Genomic DNA, 23,468 nt, shown 5'->3' with positions numbered 1-23,468 from the left:
GTCATCATGGCAAAGATAAAATAAATCAGTTATTACAAATGAATTATTTAAACCTTTATGATTAGAAATGTGTTGAAAATTTTCTTCTCTCAGTTAAACAGAAATTTGGGAAAAAATAAACAGAGGGGCTAATATTTCAGGGAGGCTAATAATTCTGACTTCAACTGTATATATATATATATATATATATATATATATATATATATATATATATATATATATATATATATATATATATAAAATTATTATTATTTTTTTTTAATCAACTCATTTAGTTCAATCTTCACTTACAGACCCTGTTCGTCTGTTCTAATTAATTCTTTCATCAATGAATCTAATTCATGTGATCTTGTTAAGTCAGACTGATTGTAATTGAGTTTTTATAAATCCATTCTATTTTTTTAATCAGATCTTATCAATGAATCAGCTGATTCAGTTCACAAATCATTTGATTTGATTCTTAAATTCAATTACAATCAGATCTTTTCAGTGAACTGCTCTATCCTGCTTGGATAATTGTTGACGAAATTGGACTGATTTGGCTTTTGAACACAAGTAATCAGCTGATTCAGTTTATAAATCATTTGATTTGGTTATTAAGATCAACTCACACAAGAAAATCATTTTAATTAATTGGTTGATCATGTTTAATTGTTATATGAATTAGACAGATTTGGCTCTTGAATTTAATTCAGTGATTTGAGCCTGTTCAATGATTCAGCTGATCCAGTTCAGAAAACTCCTCAGAATGTGTCAACTCACTGAGTTTGGTACTTTCAATGATCTGATCAATCCTTCTCACAAAACAGCTCTAAATGATTCTTTCATTTGTTCCTAATTTTTAATCAATCTACCAATTAATTCAAATACATCAACACATCACCATTTTTCTCGCATGCATTTCTCAGGTGTGATTTTTCACAGACTTCAACAGTGTGTAAAAATCTTGATGGTTCTGTGGCTTTCATCTATCAAATATGATCTTTAATTTGTATTTTCTATTAGATTCAAGTCAGGTGATTGGCTGGGCCATTCTACAGCTTGATTTTTTTCTCTGAAAGCATTTCAGAGTTTTCTTGGCTGTGTTTTGGATCATTGTCTTGCTGAAATGTCCACCCAGGTTTCATCTTCTTCATCCTGATAATGTAGATGTTGGACTGAAGCAGCTAATATTTATTTACAATGAGAAAGGGCAGAGGGTTGCTACTACTGAGAGATTTCAGCTGCTGTCTGGGCTTTCACTGCCTTTTCACACCTCCCTTTCTTCATGTATCCAATACTTTTTCCTGCATCATAACATTTTATTACGCATAACTTCATTTGTAAACTTGTATTAGATTTGTTTTTTGCATATCTTTGCATATGCATTACTTTGGTTGGTATCAACATCTGGTGAGATTTTCAAGTGAACAGCACCTTTACAAATATGTTTTGTGAGAAAAATGGTAACGTGTTGAATATTTATTTCCCCCACTGTATTCCATAAAAGAGTTTGAACTCACATGAAGATGATTGAATGACAACAGAAGGTTTTAACTCAGTGAAGTGCTAAAGTTAAGATTTGGAGTCTCATACCTGGATAAAGTACTCAATATCTATGAGGTTGCAGCCGGTGAGTCCTGACTGAGGAAGAGGAGGGACAATGATCTGCTCTCTCCACTCCGCATGTTTGCCTGCCTTCACTCCTGCTCCCTCCACCTCTGCTATGGGCCGCAAATCAAATACTGGACGCTTGGTCTTATACGAAACTCTCTGTGCAAACATACACAGACATAGTGAGTGATATTATCTGACAATATATACTGTATCACCTATACAGCGAAGGAGAATTCATGCACAGTGCTCAGCATATACGAGTACACCCATCACAAATCTATCTTCTCAATTAATAATTTATAAAGGAAGCTATACAATATTATATTGGTGCATATACATTAGTTTAGACAGTGCTGAAGCCAAATCTAGAGCTAACCTAAAAAAATTGCTTATGATAACAACCTAAAATGAGTACAACCTAAATTTATATGTAAAATGAGTGGAAAAAAATCAAGAGAAACAAAAAAAAAAATATCAAAATTAGTCGAAATTATGTAGCTGCAATATTTTGCTTGAATTTAAAGGTATCATCTATCTATTTCTAAAGATGTTCTGTGTCTAAAATATTATTTTAATAAATATATCCGTTTAATAAATCTGTTTTGTTCAAATGCACCAGTATATATTACCCATATTCTCTGAGAAATGGATAAAAATATTTCCTTTGAAAATAGGGTGCGCTCATTATGAAACTTAATGCGATCATATTGTCCTACTTTACTAACCTGAATCAGGCTAGCCATCACATAGCCGGTGTCTTTACCAGACTTGTTATGGATTTCAGCGGAGAGTTTGATGACCTGTCCTGGAGTGTATCCTCTTAGATCAGTGTAAGCCTTCAGCATAAGCGTGCCTGTTTTTACCAGGAGGTAGTTAAACTTTTTCGTTGTCACTGCACAGCTGGGTTGCTGGGAAAAGTAGGACAGACATTTTTTTAGATACATTTCTATTCGTTTATTATTATTTTTACACTTCACATTTATTTCTAACTGAACGGGGCAGCACGGTGGCGCAGTGGGTAGCACAATCGCCTCACAGCAAGAAGGTCGCTGGTTCCAGCCCCGGCTGGGTCAGTTGGCCTTTCTGTGTGGAGTTTGCATGTTTTCCCCGTGTTCACGTGGGTTTCCTCCGGGTGCTCCGGTTTCCCCCACAGTCCAAAGACATGCAGTACAGGTGAATTGAATAAGCTAAATTGTCCGTAGTGTATGTGAATCTGTGCAAGAGTGTGTGGGTGTTTCCCAGTGTTGGGTTGCGCTGTGTAAAACATGTGCTGGATAAGATGGCGGTTCATTTCACTGTGGCGACCCCTGATTAAACCAGGGACTAAACCGAAAAGAAAATGAATGAATGAATTTATATGAACGTATTTCCAAATGTAATTTATTCTGCAGGAATTACTAGTCTTCACGGCCATAATCATTCAGAAATTATTATACTATGCCGATTTGCAGTTTTGTTAGGATAAATAATTATTGGAGCTCAATCGTTAATAATAGACCTTATTATTTTAAAGTAAAAAATTTTTAGTATTCTGCTTAGTAACATCGAAACTGTGATGCATTTTACATTTTCATGAGCTGAAACAACACAATTCTTGTTTTTGGGGGAGAATTTTTAGTTTTTTGTTTTATGTTTGTTTTTTGTTTTATGTTCAATTGACTTTAATGTGTAAAAAGTAATACATTAACTTAATTCCTTCATGTTGTGCCGACACAAAATGATTTTACAGCATTTTATACAGTGTTGGATGATTTTTAAGTTACGAATAACAGCACAAAAATATAGCAAATTTAGTCTAAATTATGTAGTTTGCAATTTTTTGCAATATTTTGCTTGAATTTAAATGTGTTATCTTTCTATTTCCAAAGATGTTCTGTGACTAAATTATTATTTTAATAAATATATTTGTTTAACATCAGTTTTTTTTTTTTTCAAAATGCACTAAAATATATGTTGTGCCACACAAGAAGATTTTTTACCGCATTTTTACAGCGTTTGATCATTTTAAAGTTACAAATAACTGCCTTTATCTAAAATAAAAATAAAAAATCTATTGATTTAACGAGCAGTTACAAAAGTTACAAATAACAGCATTTATTTGAACAATTTTTTTTAGCACCATTATAAATGTATCTACTGTCATTTTTAATCAATTTAATGAGCACTTGATTAATGAAAGTATTGTTTATAGGAAAACATTTTTGTTTGGCACTTTTATACATTTCATGGTAAATATCATGGTTTATACAAAAATATGAAATCTGTTTCCAAATCAGCATGGACTCAAAATATGACTTTTGCTGTTCAAACTTATTTAAAATGAGCTGAATCAACACAATTCTTCCGTTTTTTTTTTTTTGTTTGTTTGTTTTTGTGGGGGGATAACTTAATTGTTTTATGTTCAATACCCTTAAATTTGTAAAAACAATTAAGTTAACTTAATCAATTTGTTCTGGGGTCTCAACATGAAGGAATTGTGTGGAGCCTAGCATTTTTTTTTTGCAGTGAACTACAATGGTTTTTCTTTTATTTAGTGTTTCCTTTTTCTTTTTTGAATGATCATGTGACACTGAAAACTGTAGTAAGGGTGTAAAAAAAAAATAATAATAAATTCACCTTTTAATCACGGTTAAGAATTACTAATAATAGTATACACTAAAGGGCTGCACAGTGGCGCAGTGAGTAGCAGGTTCGCCTCATAGCAAGAAGATCGCTGGTTCGAGCATCGGCTGGGTCAGTTGGCGTTTCTGTGTGGAGTTTGCATGTTCTGCCCGTGTTTGCGTTGATTTCCTCTGGGTGCTCTGGTTTCCCCCACAAGTCCAAAAACATGTGGTATAGGTAAATTGGGTAAGCTAAATTGTCCGTAGTGTATGTGTGTGAATGTGCGTGAATGGAGGATTCCCAGTGATAGGCTGCAGCTGGAAGGGCATCCGCTGCATAAAACATGTGCTGGATAAGTTGGCGGTTAATTCCGCTGTGGCGACCCCAGATTAATAAATGGACTAAGCCGAAAAGAAAATGAATGAATGAATGAGTATGTACAGTACACTCAAAAATTTATTTTTTTGCTCATTCAAACTATATATTTAAAATAAGCTGAAATAACACAATTCTTGCGATTTCATTGGGACAACTTAATTTTTTTATGCTCAATCCACATAAATCTGTTAAAAGTCTTAAGTTAACTTAACTTAAGCAATTTGTGTTGGGACAACATGAATGATTTGTTTAGAACCCTGCAGTTTTTACGTGTATATACATACTTTTAAGCTGGACAAAAAAATTAAATCACAATATTACTGTTTTATTGTATTATTTAGTCAAAAAAGTGTGGCCTAGGGGAGCAGAAGTGATATTCAAATAAATGTTTTATTATAAATAAAAAACATTCAATAAATTCAATAACAAATCACAGTGTTCCCAATCCTTTGATAGGCTGTCAATATAAAATACAAGAGGTAAAAATAACAGCCAAGCTTGATCATTTCCTGATATTGATCTTTTAGCGGTTAAATAAATGGTTATTCACCTCTATATCCGGCAACTCATTGAGGTTGAGCACATTGAGAAGGTAGAAGGGTCGCTGGGCCTTGTAGTCCTTTGAGAACCGTGGTGTGTCAATAAAAGCTCGAATTTTGTACAAAATCTTGCCAAATGGGCCTTCGAACGAGGTTGGAACTGATGCTACAACAAACACAAACATAGAGTTATTCAGTACTTGTCAAAAGCGTCTTTTTATAATCAGAGAAAACAACAATATTATTTAAGGACTAGAATGTTGAATGACGACAAGATGACGTTAGAGCTCACAATCAATAAAACAGATCAATACCCCTTTAAGTGCTGTCATCCTAAAAGCAAAAACATAAGCTTGAGGTGCCAGGAAAAGTGATGAACCACTATGAAATTCAAATGAAACAACACTCTGGTACTAGCTTCATCTCTGTATCTATATCTTTTGAATTTGGATGTCTGACACATTCCAGATTAATAGATTGGAAAATCCCCGTTTTGATCCGATCATTCCAGTTTAATCTTCTCCAGATGTTCATACAATCTGCCAGCAGGAGGCGCAGTTGACACTTTTTTAATGCACCTGTCAAGACTTCAGTACTTTCCCCGCAAATCAATGTAAATAAAACTTCCGAAATACTCTCTTAAGAGTTTCGTTTGTCGCACTTTCACTTTCAATTTTGATGTTGCCTTTTTATTTGACCAAACATAAATGTGAAATTTATTTTTTGGGGATATGGGGATGGTTGCATGTTGGGTTTGGTGCAGAACATGCACCAGGTTTCAGGCCGGACTGTACCAAAAAGCTGAGGAGGGGGATTCCAGGAGTTCTGGGAGACAGAACAATAGGGGAGATGGGTCTGAAATACTGGAGACTCCTGGGAAAAACGGGAGTGTTGGCAGGTATGCTTCAGTGGTACCTATACACAATAAACCTCACAGTTTTATTGTTAATAAAACATTGGCCTTTTTATTTGACAACAATTATTAAACAATTTTTTATTGCTTTATATTGACCACCAGAGCCCAATAATAAAGAGACACTGCAGGCAAAGCAGTTTATTTTTTTGTACTTGTCAATTTTAAGATTTTAGTCTTTTTCTAATCATTTAGTTTAAAGGGTACCTATTTCACTACTTTCACAAGATGTAAAATAAGCTTTTGGTGTCTCCAGAATGCATTTGGAAAGTTTCAGCTCCCAATACCCATCAGATCATTTATTTTAGCCTCCAGAATCTGCCCATTTTGGTGTCTGAATACATTGTAGCTGTTTTTGTATCCTGTGGCTTTAAATGCAAATGAGCTGGTTTTACCCGCCCACCGATCCCATGTTCGTGTCTGCTTTTCAACATGCGTTAAGTCAGATAAACAGCAGTCAGTGATAGAGACAGACACAGATGAAGCTGAAATCCAGGACATTAGTCAAAAAAACCAAATTATGTTTATTTCACGTATTTGCGGTGGAGTCTATTCAAGCCTTTCTGAAATGATGAGTCTCACATAAATGCATGTTGGCGTTAACAGAGACCATGCGGCCATGACGATTATATCGGTTAAGAATTAGATAACGATTTTACTGTCTTTATTACAAACATGCTCTGTTTTAAAAATGTTTTCAACTTATAAAACTTATACAAATCACAGAGAATTGGAATAAATATTTGAATCGCAGTTTATTTGCAAAAAATAAAATGTTCTGTGGACGTGTATGCATGTTATTATAGAAACTTGGCGCCTGTCAATCAATTAGTGGGCAGGGAAAACCGCACTCCTACATCACGTTATGGTGGGCCTCAAAAAAAATCACTGGGATTTGGGTCCTATTTTACCTTCAGGAAATTTAAAAAGAGACTTGTTGGGTTTCTATCACTCCAATATTACTGTGGATACACTATACCTACACACAGTTCTGTCCAAACAGCTTACAAAAGTAGATTTTTTATCATAGGTACCCTTTAATTTAAATAAAAGGTCCAATTTGCCACTTAATTATACTACGCACTATTGTTTTATGCAGATTTCAAACACAGTACATATTTTTAATCACAGATTTTTTTAAATGTGTTTTTTATTCATGCAATGAGCAACAAAACATTGGTGACACTTGCACATACCAGACTTGACAGTTTTATAAATACAAAACTTGCCTTTTCATTTGTGAAATTAGTATATTTCTTGCTGTAGTTCTGTAAAAACCTAACTCCATCTACTTTTTGTCTAATCTGTATCTGTGTTTTGTTTATCTAATATGTATGCAAATTATATCTCATTTGCATATTTAAATTAATTTTCACTTTAAATTAAAAAAATGTAATCATTTATATATATATTTTTTGTAATAAATCAAACATTGAAATAAAGTTATAACTATTAGTTGATCTTTTTTTCACCCGCAGTTTTAACTGGGAATCTTCCTGCCTTTAAGAGATAGTTTTTAAAGGGATAGTTCACCCAAAAATGAAAATGTACTCATTATTTACTCTTCCTCAAGTGGTTGTTTCTTCATTCTGTTGAACACAATAAAAGATATTTTAAAGAAAGCTGAAAACCTGTAACTATTGACTTCCACTGCAGGAAAAACAAAAACTATGGAAGTCAATAGTTACAGGTTTTCAACTTCAAAATATCTTCTTTTGTGTTCAACAGAGAAAGCAAAACTCAAACAGGTTTTGAACAAGTGAGTAAATGAAGGCAGGATTTTCGTTTTTGAAAACTATCCCTTTAACTGTTCATGAATGGGCATGTTTGTGCACGAAGGAGCAGAACATAACAAGAGGACTTTATACAATTTAGGTTCAAATTAAACTCTTTTTCCAGCCTCTCACCACCCTTCAGAAACACTCAGCATAGTTTAACCTCACGCCTGAGTGCTCTCCATCTGAGATATGCAATAAAACAATACGCTTCTCTAGATGAAAATGCCCTTTAACGGCTTTGAAATGCTAATTGTAAAACTGGAGCAATTACCTGGAATGAGAAACTGAAACGGAAAGCTGTGTTCACCAGGTGGCAGAGTACCTGTCATAGCAGAGAAAGAGAGAAAAATAAACATATATATGAATATTATGTCAAATATTATATCTAAATACTATTATAAATTAGATTGTTCACAAGTATAGTCTGCATATAACAAACTAATAAAATAAATACATTCCTTCATTTATTGAATGAATGCATTTATAAAACTACAAACATTTTTTAATAATATATGAATTGTAATGTAATGTAATATAACACTTAATAATTTACTACCCATAATAATTGAGAATAATTTACCACCAAAAATTCTACATTACTGTATTTAGGTAAGAATAAACTAAATAAATAAATTAAAAACAGTGATTAAACATTACACTCAAACATAATATATAATACACGGCTGACTTTTCTAATCAAATTCAAATCTGTGTATGATCTCTCATGGATTGCACAATGTAATACTGTTTAATAATCCTAAATGACAGCATTTCCAACAATGCACCCATCAAATACACCAGAATATCAACCACATAAGCCTAGGCAGCAGACATCCTGAAGTCCTTCAATATCTTGAGAAAGCAGTGTATTTTGCAGGTGAACGTCCAGTAAGTCAGAATGACTCAAACAGAACAACCTATCAGAGTAAATAAGCACACCGTCAGCCGTAACAAAGCCTCTCCTGTGCTTTCTAACCGGGGATTTCCACAACATCGCAGATCATTCACATTCTAAAAGGATTTGCATCCACGGGGAATAAATAGCTTGGATAAAGCAACACATTCCCAACCTCTGATGTTTGTTAAAAAAAGGTTTGTAATTTGTCACCCAGCGTGTGAATAATCCACATGCACTACAGGATTGTTTCTAAACTTGAAAATGTGGTAGTAAAATAATGTAGTGTGGGTGTTGAAAAATGTAATGGAGTTCAAGTGTGAGGAGAAAACCAGTTAGGCTAACACCAGCCATCATTACTTTATAAATCTGCTTTTTGTTTATAAGTCGCGGCCTTGAAGACAGGAAAAGGCCTCTTAGAGAAAATGATGGGGAATTCACTGACACAAGCAGATATACAGTACAGCAATGGCAGTCTGTTTCGGTTATTCTGGCAGCGTTTGGAAGGAAGGAAGTGAGGCTGATTAAGGCAACACTGCCTTAACAACTAGCAAAACGGTACACTTAGCTTTAAGCTTCTAGTAGCCATTTGAATTCAAAACTGTCTATAATGGGGGTCTGAATCAAATACATCTCACAAATGTGGATTTTATACACTGGAAAAATTGTAATGACAAAATGTCAAGACTTATTTTAATAAGTTAATCAAGTTTCAACTACATTTTAAAATGTTTAGTCGGTATAATTGATGTAAGTTGAGATGACTGAGATGATGATTCGTTGAGATATCAAAATAATGGGTGAAAAAAATGTTGTAGGGGCAGTGTGGCTGCTCAGTGGTTAGCACTGTCGCCTCACAGCAAGAGGGTCACTGGTTCAAGTCCCGGCTGGGCCAGTTGGCATTTCTGTGTGGAGTTTTTGCAAGTTCTACCCATGTTCGTGTGGGTTTCCTCCTGGTGCTCCAAAATAGGTGAAACCGGTGAATTGGATTAACTAAATTGGCTGTAGTGTATGAGTATGTGTGAATGCGAGAGAGTGTATGGGTGTTTTCCAGTACTGGGTTGCAGCTGGAAGAGCAACCCCTGCGTAAAACATATGCCGGAAGAGTTGGCGGTCCATTCCGCTGTGGTGACCCCTGATAAATAAGGCACTAAGCCAACAGAAAATGAATGAATGAATGAAAATGTGCATTGCTATTCAGCATAACAGCTAAATATCTGTGAAAATGAAACAGAAATACTTATGGCCTCTGCTTTTTATAATATGTAAAAGATTAAATTATATCAGTTTTATTATATGAGTAAACACTGATCTATAATACATTGCATTTAGATTAATCACATCCAAAATCAATGCTTGTTTTGACATAATATATGTGTGTGTGTATTGATGGGGTGTTGGTCCCACTCAGGGGCGCCGCTAGGGGTGGAAGTTAGGACGATTCTAAGGGCCCATACATTTAGGGGGCCCCGAGAGACATTATCAAGGGCCCGCTCCTACACTCCCCCGCACGCCCCCGAAATATATGTATGGCTATGTGTATTTATACTGTATATACATAATAAATATACACAGCACACACACTTATATTACGTCAAAACAAGCTTTTATTTTAGATGCGATTAATCGCATTTAGTATTTGCCCAGCACTAATTATATAATATCATACATTTTACCATGATTTACAGTAAAAACCCTACAAAAACGTAATTCAATGTAACAATAGATTATACATCTGAAAATGGTCATGCCTGTTTAAAACAGCATAATATCTATAATATAATTACAATTTAGTTGGTCTTCTGTAAATCATGGTAAAATGTATGATGTTCACTGCGATTTGCTTGTAAAATAATACAGTTAAACAGGATATACTTTAATAATAAGAGCAAAACTCATGGAAACAGTTTTATTGTGCTGCCGGCTCCATCTTTGATATAGTTTATATTGTTCTGCATGTAAAACTGGTTTGGCGCCATAAACACAAAACCATCTAATTCTGAGAAACAAAATCTGTTTAGTATGAAGCATAATCACAAGAGATATCCTATATCATTAACAAGTAGAAAAAAAGCCATGAACATTCACAAAAGCAGCTTCAAGGCACTTTAACAAAAGTGCCACACTCATATTAGCAGGATTTGTTTAGTCCTGAGGTGTTAGGGCCGGGAAACACCAAGCCGACACCAAACAACTAGCGGAAAACGAAACCCAACCATGTTGTAGCCTCGCATTGAATCGCATCTGGACCAAAAAAGCTGCATGTGAACACAGGGATGAAAGCCGACTGAAAGGACAGCCACGTTCTGAACCTGCACAAATGGATGTTTTTTATTGCTTCGCAAAGGGGGAAGTATTCTGTATTCTGACAAACAAGCAAGTAGACAAAGCAGCATTTAGCACCATTATCACAGAAATTGCCACTCACCATGTGGAGATTCCCTCGTGCAAATATGTCTGATAATCTATTAATCCATATCATACCATACCATAATATGAGAAATGTAGCGTAATTACAGCCGTCCTCGTGACCTTTTTTGGCTTAAATTGTTTACTTGCTATGTAACTTCACTACGTTACTCTCTCTGTCTGATTTGTTCCCGAATAACCAATCAGAACTCTCGACCAACACAATTCTACATGCTGAATCAGGCCAACAAGCTCCAACATTAACCTGACACGAGGTGATTTTAGAAAGAAGGCCGATGGTTGACGAAGCCCAACGAAGCCCAATGGCCGTCTGTCTGCTTGGTGTGTCCTGACCATTAAATGATAATACATGCCAGTATGCACAACCCTTACACCCCTTTCACACTCGAACGTCACACAGCGACAAGCGACTGTTCATTCAATGGAGGGCAATAAACTTCTGGTGACTCCGGCTACATGAGCGACAGCCACCATTAGATCAAAGTTGAGAATCCTTAAACTACATGCAAATGATGAGCAACTTTCGTGAGCGACAGCTAATATGAGCATCAGTAGAGTTAACATGATCCTCTCTCAGCTTCTGAAGCAACCTGTTGTATCTCTGTGTTGTAGACCAACACAGGCCTGCGTTTGCCTGTGATAAACGTTACCTAATTGCTCATTTCCACCGAGTGGTACGGTGTGGTACGCTTTATGGCCGTTTCCACTGTCAAAAGGTACCTAAAAGCAAACCAAAGGGTACCTAGCACAACAAAAGGGTACCAAAAGGCAGAGCAAGACGCGCAACTGAACGCTACTGGTTTATAGAGATGCGTCACTCGCTCGTGGACAAGCAGGAGAATGAAAACAAAGGAACTGCCATTTTTAAAAATGACATTACACTGTAATAATATATATATAAAATAACGAGACATGGTTGACCCAAGCTCAAACAAACCTTGTCGTCATCTTGATGAACAGCCACAAAGCCAAAAAGCAGAGCAATATCTACTCTGTGTCCTGTAGTTTTTACAAGGCCGTCTAAAGCACGAGCAGTTTCACTTTCTCGCTTGCGCTCGCCGCGCGTCTATATTTGAAATAACAAACTTCTTGAGCTGTTGATAATAACGTGCGTGTGATTATTGAAGTGCTTCTGACATGCGATCCTTTTAGAAACGGACAAACAAGAGAGTGACACACGAAAAAACAAAGGAGAAGCCCGAAAAAAAAACATGATTCTGTCAGCAACTTAAAACATCAACAAACTGCCATGTTTAACTATTATCATTATCTTTTGGACTATTATGAACTCGAAATGACGAAATTACTTTCTAACAAGAGGTTTGATGTGCTGGTGAGGATTAAAGATACAGATGAGTCCCAAAAAAGGACTGTATGACCCGTACCGACCCTTTCTGTACCACTCAGTGGAAACGGGCCATAAGAAACCTCAAGGTAGGAATCCCCACAAGCGACTTCAAATCTCCACCAATAGCGTCAAAGGCCAGCCGTGGCCTAATGAGGGTGAGTGAATGCTTCTGAATTTTCAATTTTGTCTGCGCTACCCCTTTAAATTTGTCAGAGCCACACCTGGCCAATGTGTCAGCGCTCATGTCTATGCTGGAATGCTATAAACACATCTAACTGATATATCATTTACAGAAGTACAACACCCAGTTTTCAAATCTCAGAGGAGTAAAATCATCTAGATCCACCTCCTCCGCACTGTCCAACAGTGTTGCTGAGCCAAGACGAGTGGAACTCGAACCCTTAATGGGCAGACAGCATTAATTCCTGGCAGGCATTTGGCATCTCCATTGGCCTGCAGGCCTTAGTAGAGCACATCTGTCCCTGATGCTGATTCAGACGGCTGGGCTGTTAAAAGGTCTCCTGGAAAAGGGTTCACAGGACAAGCCTGAGCAAATGAACTTACAAGCACTCTGACTGGAAATGACCTGCCAGGACACATACGCACAGCCGAACATATTGACTCTGTGTGACCTGAACACAGGGGTGAAAGACAGAGAGATACCGCAGAAAGGAGGGAAAGAGGAAATTCTTGCCAAAATGCCAAGCTTTTAAACATATTTTGAAAACACTCAACACTCTTTTGAAATTAGGAATGATGCAAGAAACTTTCATACAAATCTTTCTTCATGTAATGTAGGTGCAGACTAAACAATGCTATTCCACTTTTGGTATGATCTGTTTGGCGAAGGGTGTCATGGTGATTGGAAAACGATAACAGCTGACAGGACACAAGAATTAATATTTTTAAATTGTGCTGAACATAACGGCAAGTCTGGACCATCAGAAAATCTTTTTCATGTAATGTAGGTGCAGAATAAACAATGTTATTCCACTTTTGGCATGATCAGTTTAGCAAAGAGTGTTGTGGTGACTGGTAAACAATGGTGGCTGACAGGTGCAAGAATTAATAGTTTTATGTTGAATGTCACGACATGTCTGGACCATCAGAAAACTAACTATATTTGCTCCCAATCCCTCGTGATGGGTTCTATCATATTAAAAATAAATATTTATAAGGACTTCTGGTAGTACCCAGAATAGCAAAGTCCACTAAAGGAGGTCGAACATTCTCATAAATGGCTCCAAAACTCTGGAATAGCCTTCCTGCTAATGTCTGAGGCTACGATATACTCTCTCAGTTCAAAACAACATTAAAGAGCTATCTTTTAGCAAAGCATACATGCAATGCATCACATAACTGCATGATGTGGGAGTGTGCTCCATGCAGGTGAGTGGGCTTGACAAACCACCCGTAGGACACACTTCTCCTGTCTTAATGCACAGGCAGTTTGCTAGAAATACTTCTTTGTTATACATGTTTGTTTCTATGTTTGTTTATATAACTGCTATTTTATAGCACTTCATTTTCGCATTGACGTTAAATATCTCTTGTTCAAATGCATTAAGAACAGCAGCTCCGCTAAATATTTTCTTTGTTCTCTATTTCCACCTGGGGATGCCCATCCCGAGGCCTCTAGAGATTGTGTAGCGCCCCTTAAATGAGATCCAAGTTCTGTGAAGAGATGATGCCAACCATCGAAGACTTCAAGGACAACACATACACTCAATAAACAAATACACTCCATTAAGGCTGCATGATAATGCAAAAGTCTATCATTGCAATTTTTTTTTTATTTTGCGATTTATATTGCGATATGAATCCAATTTCACCGGATGACTTAATTTCTCTATTTGGAAAGAATTTGTAATGTTAGATTAATTGGGATAATTCTGCAGTGGGAGTGCATCTCCATAAAATCTATTAAACAATCTATAAAATTTTTGGGGTCCACAAACACATTTTCATTGTTGTCTGTGCTATTTGCAGTGCATTTGTGTATTTGCATGTGTTGTGAGTATTTTCATGCACGTGTTTAGACAGAGATCGATGAATTAATGTTTGCTATTTGCATCTCCATAAAATCTAATAAACTATCTATAAACTTTTTGGGGTCCCGACAAATTTTCGTTGTGCTCTGTGCTATTTGCAGTGCATTTCTGTATTTAAATGTGTTGTGAATGTTTTCATGAATAACAATCTATAAATACAATCAAGAACAAGATACAATTCGAGTAAAGTGTACTTTATTGTTTTTAGAGTCTAACAATATTCAAGTAGAGTGACTGATTAAAAATGATTAAAAATAAAAATAATACAATAAAATTATTCATTTTTAATGTCACAAATGGTACAATTTCTTATACATGAATGCTTTTAAAGTCATTATACAATCACAGGCAATAAAAATGCATGAAAATGATAAATTATAATACAAACTCAACATTGCGTATACTCGCGATGTGACTATTGCGAACGATCACATTGCGATATCAATGCTGAAACGATATATTGTGCAGCCCTATACTCCATTAAACATGTACACATGCACATCACCCATATGCTATATAACTGCAGGTTAACTATATTTATATTAACTTTAACTGTTAAAGCTATTAGTTACTACAGTAGTTAAAGTTATTAGTAATTAAGAAAGTTATGGTAGCTAATAACCTTTTCCGAATTTGATTGTAATGCAAAAATGTGTACCGTTTGTAAAGCTGCTTTGAAACAGTTATTATAGTGAAAAGTGCTATATAAATAAACTTGAATTGAATTGAACTGAATTATGAAGGCTGCAAAAATGAAATACTATGGTATTAGTGCAGATAGGTGGAATTATTAAATGAAGAAAGCCCCTATAAAACAAGCGTCCTTAATAGTCATTGTTTTTTATGCTCTTGTTTACAGGAATCTGTACTTAGGTTTACTTTCTTAATGACATCATGCACATTGCTAAAGAAGATGACTAATTGCTGGGAAGCAACATGTAGTCTGAGATGCGTCTTGCCTACAAACATGACAAGGATTTAAGAGTCAAAACTGCACAATCTGACTATTATATATATAAAAAATATATATTTTAATGTCTGAGCCTGGCTTTTATTCATTTGCATTTTTTTATTATATAGGGAAGTGATTGGTAATGATAATTTACAAGCCATTAAAGAACAACTCAATCTTAAAACAGTGGATACATATAAAACTAGTGATTTAAAGTTAAATTTTATTATTTTTGCTGTATATTAATGCTTTTAATGATGTGATTGGCCTTGTGGCATGCTGACTTGGTTTATTGCTTATTACTCTTTAACAAATACTTTTTTAAAAGACCAACAGGAAAACACACACGGTCAAAATCTGTATGTTAAGCATCAAGTGTCCAGTAAATGGTTATATCTGTGTTGTTTTACAGCAGTTTTGTGCTTAGTAAACTAGGAAATGTTTCACACCACTGGCAGTTAAGACAGTTCAGAGTATAACAAAACATATACCTTAAAATAATATAGAACGTTTTAACACATTTTCTCTGTCTGCTGGTGTTTAAACAAACAGATTATCCTGCCTCAAACGTACACAATTACCTTCATTAGCAGAGCCCTGTTGCAAACGTTTCTCAGTGGCTAAAACAGACATTTTTTATGCTGACAGATAACAGGGCAGCCAGCGCCACAACTTAATTTTCTAAAACATCCATTTCCCTGATATATCTTATAGCACTTTAAACATTATCTCAACGACAACAGGTCAGCTAATATTATCACATTGTCTGTTCAAAGAAGACAAATGAAACACTTCCCATTTCAAGGAAAATCTCATATCTAACCTACTTACAAGGTTATGTGATACCTGAAACATTCAGACAGAGAGGAAGAAACCAGAAATACTCATTCTCAAAACAGCAAATCTTTTAGACAGACACAAACTGCTGATGGAGTAAAATGAATGTCATGACAATGAAGACAGTTTGGAATTGGAGCCCTTTTAAGAATATTTAGACTTTATGAGGGTTAAATCTGAATGAGATGATGAATGGACACTGGTCTTCTCACCTTTATCCGCCACAGACAGTGTGCTGCTCAAGTACTTTTCCTCAAGCATCCATGATGCATCATTCAGCTTGGACGAGATGCCACACGATCCCACACAGCAGACTTTAATGGCTGCAAAACACAATTAAAGGACACAATTAAATTTGTCGTCATGTCAATTGGAGATATAAAATAGTTCTGGGTATGTGTGTACTTGTTTATGTGGTTTATGAGGACATACTCAAAAATGAATAATGAAGTGGGTTAGGACCGTGCGATATGGCCAAAAGAAACCCATCACGATTTTCTTGAACAATATTGAGATCATGATTTTGTCACAGACAGACTGAATCTGTCTAACTCAAGTAATGACGAGTTCAGACTGCACGGTTTTAGCCCCAATTTTGACTCGTCGACAGGTTTTGAGAAATTGCAGACAAATGCCCAAAATCACAGGCAAATCGGTGCTCATTCACGTGAGTAACAATCACACACTGAGTACGTTTACATGGACACCAATAATTCGATCTTAATGCGATTAAGACAATACTCTGATTAATAGTCTACCATGTAAACAGCGATTTTTGATTAATTTAATTCGATTAAGGTAAAATGGAATGAGAAAAGGAATTAAGACGTGGAGTATGCCGATTTTAATCGCATTATTGAAGTGCAGTACAGACATGTAAACACCTTAATTAAACTATTACCATCATGTAGGACTTTTCAGCGCATTTTGCAACAGGATAGTCTACACACTAGTCTGACACTATTATCTGCACCTACCGAGTCAGTGAAGACCACAGAAACCTGCATCGCCAAATGCGGAAAGTTTTTTCTCCCATTTAGCATGCGGTATCAAACTCCATTAAAACAACACTCTGTCAGCAGTTCATAGTCGCATCCAATATCTCGTTTGTCAGGGGGGCATGCATGAAATGTTCCTGAATGAAAGTGAAAGTACCAAACTGCAGTTAAAGTTGACAAATTAAAAATGAAACACCTGAAACTCCGGAGGAAATGTGGATAGCTTGGTGACGCGATGACGTTAATCGAATTATGTGCCATAACATGTAAAACGGGATCATGAAAGGAACATTCAAAAAGCAACTCATGTAAACACCTTAATCTTATTATTGTCCTAATTAGATTAAGGCAAATAATTTGATTACTGATGTCCATGTAAACATAGTCAAAGTGAACTATCAAAGACGCAATCTGAGAGAAACGCAGATGAGTCTCCAATGCCCGTGAGATATTTGGCATGCTAAATATCTGGACCTGTCGGCAATTCAAATCATGCCGTGTGAAATAAGTTTTGACTAAAAATAACATCGGCAATCACCTACAGTCAATAAGAGAGCAGTATCCACTAATAAGGGTATCTGCAGGCCAGAGGGAGGTTGGGGGAGTTAAAAGTGCTCACTTTCAGTTTATTTGGACCCAAGAAATGGAGGAAAAACTAGTGGAAAATTGGCTGGAGCACCAGTGTCTGTTTGACATGTCATCGGAGCAATATCACAAATGGGTCAAAAAAAGAAAAATGTTGAGGAGAAATTGATATTTCCCTTTAAACCCAGGTGAGCAAATATGTACATTTTCTACCCCATTCAAGGCTTCTTTGTGATTATGTAGTTAATAACAAAAGATATACTATGTGTTTTTGGCTGTGAGACGTAGTTTGGACAAAGTTGTTGATGATTCTTCCTATTGTAAAGTCATGCAGTGTGAAACCCTCTGTCGCCGATCCATCTCGCAGTGTAAACAAAGCAGCGACAAAACGCTAGCCCAGATAGTCATGCAGTGTGAAAACATCTGTGACACGACTACTTTGAAAATCATGCAGTCTGAACTCAGTATAAGGCTCCAATGTTCTGCTTGACCAAATATCAGAAATAGTTGCATGTTTGTTCACAGATTTCTTTTGTCATGCATAGATCATAGACCTCTTTGTGATGCTGCCATGAATAAACCATTCACATAATGCGTCTTTTGCCTGCAACTTCATTATTTCCAATGGAGGCGTGTGGATTGCGTGCACATATTGAGAGCGGCACGCACGCGTATGCCAGGTGCACCGAGCTAAAAACATCTCTTCTCAGAGAAACTTTACATGTAACTTTTTAGAATGCCACACGCGAGTCACACACAACTCGCAAGTCACTAGGCATAGGCCGGTATAAGATTCTGACGGTATGATAACCTTAGATGAAAATATCACGGTTTCACGGTACCACGGTATTGTGATTACTGCTCTATAATATATTCTTTTTAAATGTCTGGGTAAAAAAACTGCTACTTTTTCCCCTTTGAACATAATATATTTTATTTTGAGAAACATTTTAAATATTTTGGAGCAGTAAACATGTCAGGCTAAATAAAACAGCCTCTTTGGATATCTTTTCTGCTGGAGATACTGTTGTCCAAAATAAACAACAACAAAAAAAAACATTAAAAAAAAAAACTTACATATACCGTAGGAACGGTATAGCAAAAATTTTTGGCAGTTTTAAAACCTTGACTTTTCCAAACCATAGTAAACCTTGAAAACGGTTATCGTCCCATGCCTACAAGTCACATAACAAGAACGGACTGATCTGTCTGACCGATCGATTACAGTTAACTCAGACAAACACAAGACGCCCGAACACCAAGTGCTTTTTAATTCTCTCCATACATAAAACTTGTATGGGAACTTCAGCAATGTTTTGTTAGTTTGTCATCCTCTGAGAAAACGGTTGATGGTCACGGAGAAACGACAAAGGAGCGACCTCAAAGCACGTTGAAAATGTTGAAGGAAGTGATGCGCTAACGCTTTCCACGTGCTTTTAGACGCAATATATGACTGACTTACAAATGACCTGGTTCTTGCCTTCTTTTATCCATTGTAACTTAATCCCATACCACAGATGATGACATTTTTGGCATCAAGTCCTCCTGTGGTGAACTCATCATTCCTGCATACGCAGGCTATTCAGTTTGTTGTTCTTGCGCTCTGTTTAGGAGCGCTGTGTCATGATAGGTTCAAACAGTATAGTATGGGAAAATCGTGCTGTAAGGCGATTTAGAAATCAGGCATGTCCAAATCGTGATTACGATACGATTTCATTTAATCGGACAACCCTAAAGTGGGTATAACCTAGTTGTACCGAATTAAGGTGGTTTATGAGGACATACTGTACCCGTGTCCTCATAATTCAAAACATATAAATCATACTTAACGAGGCATTTTGACATTCAAAATGTGCCATAGGTTATTGGTGAGGGTTGAGTTTCACGCACGCACGCACGCACGCACACACACTTTATGTGCGTTATTAGAACATTCCTGCATTGGGATAACACATATAGCACGGTCTATTCCTTCAACACTTGATAAACCATAATCCAGTAATGTACAGTAAATACAGAAAAAAGGTCAAATATATGCATATTTTAAGACAATATTATGATAAGTGTAAACAATGAGAAATTTTTCAACCTTCTATTCATATCAGCCTGATATTAGGGACTCCCAAAACCAAAATATGAAACCTTCTTAAACCATAATAGGTGCACTTTAAAGATAACCATAAAAATCTATTCATATCTGACATTCCTGCTCATACCTGTTCGACCTCTGATTAGGCTGTTCCCGAAACAGGCTGGCAAAACTTCCTCCACACCTTCAGAAATTCTTATAAACTCTCTACCATTCAAGATGAAGAAATGACGCAGGGACATGTTTGCCAAGTCTAATTGCTGTGGATTTTCCCAGTAACAGATCCGATGTCGTGCTCTTGATGTCAAACACAGAACAGGAATGGTGACTATTTTCCTTTTACCAAACAACTGATTTCTGTGTAAGCTCAACAGACATTCCATACCAATTAAATATTCACTCAGAAGGAAAAGCCCCATTGTCTGAAGCATTGTGGAGAAACAGCTCTCCTTATTTGCATCACAATTACTTGATGCTAAGCTCTCCAAGCAGGCTTTATCAGGGTGCACCCAGAAACAAAAAGACACCTGAATGTACAAAACCCAGACAGACCAACATTAAACCCCTCAAAAAAATAAATAAATAGCCTCAAATCAGACCATTTTAGCCTAGAGGTCAAGGTCACAAGACGCAGACAAGAGATTTGCATGTGTATGGCTGATGCATTGGTGCTTTTACCACTGTTGTGCCACAAATAGATGAACATTTTAACATTTTGTATGCACTTAAACAGTCCTTAGTTCAAAACTAAAGGAGACATATCACAAAAATTAGCGATGCTCCGATACACCTTTTCCCTTTCCAATAACGATTCTGATACCTAAGCTCCGGTTATCACCTGATACCGAATACTGAACCGATACCCGAGTCTGTATCTGTAGAGTTATGTATACTACTAGCCCTGTATAAATTGACAGAATACATTTACGGTGTGCTTCAGAATTATGCATTAATAAAATATTAAGAAATACAATTTATGGTTTCAAATACTTGCAGATATCGATACCAGAATTTCTGCAGTATCGGCATTCCGATATTTGTATCGGTATCGGAACAACCCTAATAAACATCAGATTTTTCTGTGTTTAAGTCCTACAGTATCATCTGGTCTCTGATGCATCTGTCAAGTCAAAAAACGTGAAAAAGGACAACCCAGTAACTTTGTTTTGGTAAACATTTCTGTGAAAGCATGTGGAAAAAAAAGATCTCTCCCCTATTGACGTTGGAATTACTTCCCTTAATCTACACATTAATGTGATTAACAAAAACACCATCATAATTAATACAGACAATTTCGTATGCACTGTATGGTAAGGTAACAGACTTTTCTATTACTCTTTTTACTAATAGTGTATTGTTTATTTGCCAGCACAGCACATTACAGAACTTTACTCTACAACATAATTTATCTATCAGTTATTTACATTTAAAAATGTAAAGGTGCATCTAGAAAAACTTCTTCATCTCCATCATTATCCAACTCATGTTTGAACATGTAAGGCTTCTCTTCACTATTGCTATTAACAAATAGGATTGCCACGTTACTGGAATTTGGTACAAATCGATACTGAAATTTAAAAAAACGTCCATTTCCCGCTAACATTTGCACTGTTGAGCACGTTCTTAACACAGCTCAACAGAAATAACTGTGATTTGCTCTGAAGGTCATCAGTTCACCGAACTTACCGCTGTTTACTCAGTGTAAACACAGATACAATGACACTGGAGCTTTGCAAAGTCCCACTGACTAGCTAGTTTGTCTATAAGCTAACATACAATTGATTCACTGATGTGGTTATACTCAGTAAACAGCGGTGAGTTCGGTGCTGAAACGTGTGCTGGATAAGTTGGCGGTTCATTCTGCTGTGGCGACCCCGAATTAATAAAGGGACTAAGCCGAAAAGAAAATTAACGAATGAATGAACTGATATCTGATATTCTGGCTGTAAAAGATTCACTTGTTTTGTTGTTTCTGGAATATTAGAATTTAGCATGTAAAGGCTCCGCCCTTTTCTGGAAAGCATCAGCTCATTTGAAGCTATGTTTTCATCCAAAAATTCAAATTAGACTTCTGCGGCAAACTGAAATATCACATAAAACATTTGTGTATAAAGCACCGTTTGCATCCAGTGAGTCATAAAGTAACTGTCACTAACTAATAGAAATAAAAAAGGGATTTTCTGAGGAGGAAGTAGAAACCATGGGTCTTTTTTCTAACATAATTTTCAAAATGTATGCACATCTCAGCCATTACGCAGTTTTAAATTTGTAATTCCAACCTGTAATAAAATTAGGGGATGAAAACATAGCTACTGACACATTCTGGGCACACCAGGCATAACTTGTCCGCTTTAATACGCAGACAAACCTAAACACCTAACTTGACCCAGTCAGGCAATTCACAAATACACAGCGCATGCACAAATCTGACTTTGAGTGAAAAGAGACAAACTGACTGAGCCATGTGACCACATGCAGATCTGATTATGTAATGGGCCAGAGGTGGGTAAAGCCCAAGGAATCTCAACTGGATTGACTCAAAGCAGCACGGCAGAGCAAACACCATCATTAGTTTCACTCTCATATGCAACTCATGAAGCAACGTTCTTTAAACATTTAACCAACTCTTAAGATTTTACACAAGCCTGCAGTCTTGGTGCATCAGATTTTGCATTGTATTCAATAAAAGCAGAATGTGAGAGATGAAAGAGACTTAAAAAAATTACATTAATATTTTTGTAACTTTGATACAACAGCTGCTCTGGATTCACCTGTTTATATCTGGATAAAACAGACAATATTTGAGCTTTGAGACGCACAGTTTCTCTAGAAAGATCACAAGTTTGAAAAAGCGAATGCAAATTTTCTCAGTGTCTAAGCATGAGCTTTGCAAGTGATGCAAAATGTTAAAGTTTCATAGGCTACGTTCACCCTGCAGCAAAATGTGACCTGAATCAGATTTTTTGCCCACATGTGACTCAGGTAATGACAGTATTAAATCAGACACAGATATGATGTTTTGCAATGTGACCGCAGTGTGAACGGTTATGTAGGAATTGATGTGACTTTAATCCTTGAGCGACATGCATCATCATTCTGTGCCGCAAACAACATCTACTCCACAGCAGCATAGTAGAATGGCACACAGGGAAAATACTTTAGCACAGAAAGTTGGTTGTTCGTTTAAAAAAAAAAAATTGAAGGCAAAACTGGTGCTTGTTAACCAATCTGGTTAACGATTGGGGCACTGGTTGATTGCAACACTTTCATTTTAAGGGGAACTTTCTCTCAGAGAGAAAAAAGGGCAGGTGCTCAAGCACCAAAACCCCCCTTCTGTATGTGCCTGCTGTTTATAACAAAGTAAAATTTGCTTGTCATAAATGACAAATTATCAGTGTTTTCAATAACAAGAGACTTATTTTAAATAAATAAGTTTCAAATGCCGAAATACACACAGCAGGACAACCCTTTACAGTGC

General features: G+C 36.3%; 1 protein-coding gene across 1 annotated transcript in view; it reads right to left on the bottom strand.

The window, feature by feature from the left end:
* Positions 1-23,468, bottom strand: part of arrdc1b (arrestin domain containing 1b) — a 74,569-nt gene that overhangs the window by 7,127 nt on the left and 43,974 nt on the right. Inside the window, exons 2-6 of the mRNA XM_056446299.1 lie at positions 16,531-16,641; positions 8,077-8,127; positions 5,126-5,280; positions 2,322-2,504; positions 1,576-1,752 (exon numbers count right to left, since the gene is read on the bottom strand). Of these exons, the coding sequence (XP_056302274.1) occupies positions 1,576-1,752; positions 2,322-2,504; positions 5,126-5,280; positions 8,077-8,127; positions 16,531-16,641 (677 nt within the window). The remainder of the gene's footprint in view (positions 1-1,575; positions 1,753-2,321; positions 2,505-5,125; positions 5,281-8,076; positions 8,128-16,530; positions 16,642-23,468) is intronic.

The sequence above is a fragment of the Danio aesculapii genome, chromosome 21 (genome assembly GCF_903798145.1).
Source record: "Danio aesculapii chromosome 21, fDanAes4.1, whole genome shotgun sequence".
Lineage (NCBI taxonomy): Eukaryota > Metazoa > Chordata > Actinopteri > Cypriniformes > Danionidae > Danio > Danio aesculapii.
Note: the sequence above shows the minus strand (reverse complement) of the source record. Positions and strands in the feature narration are given on the sequence as shown.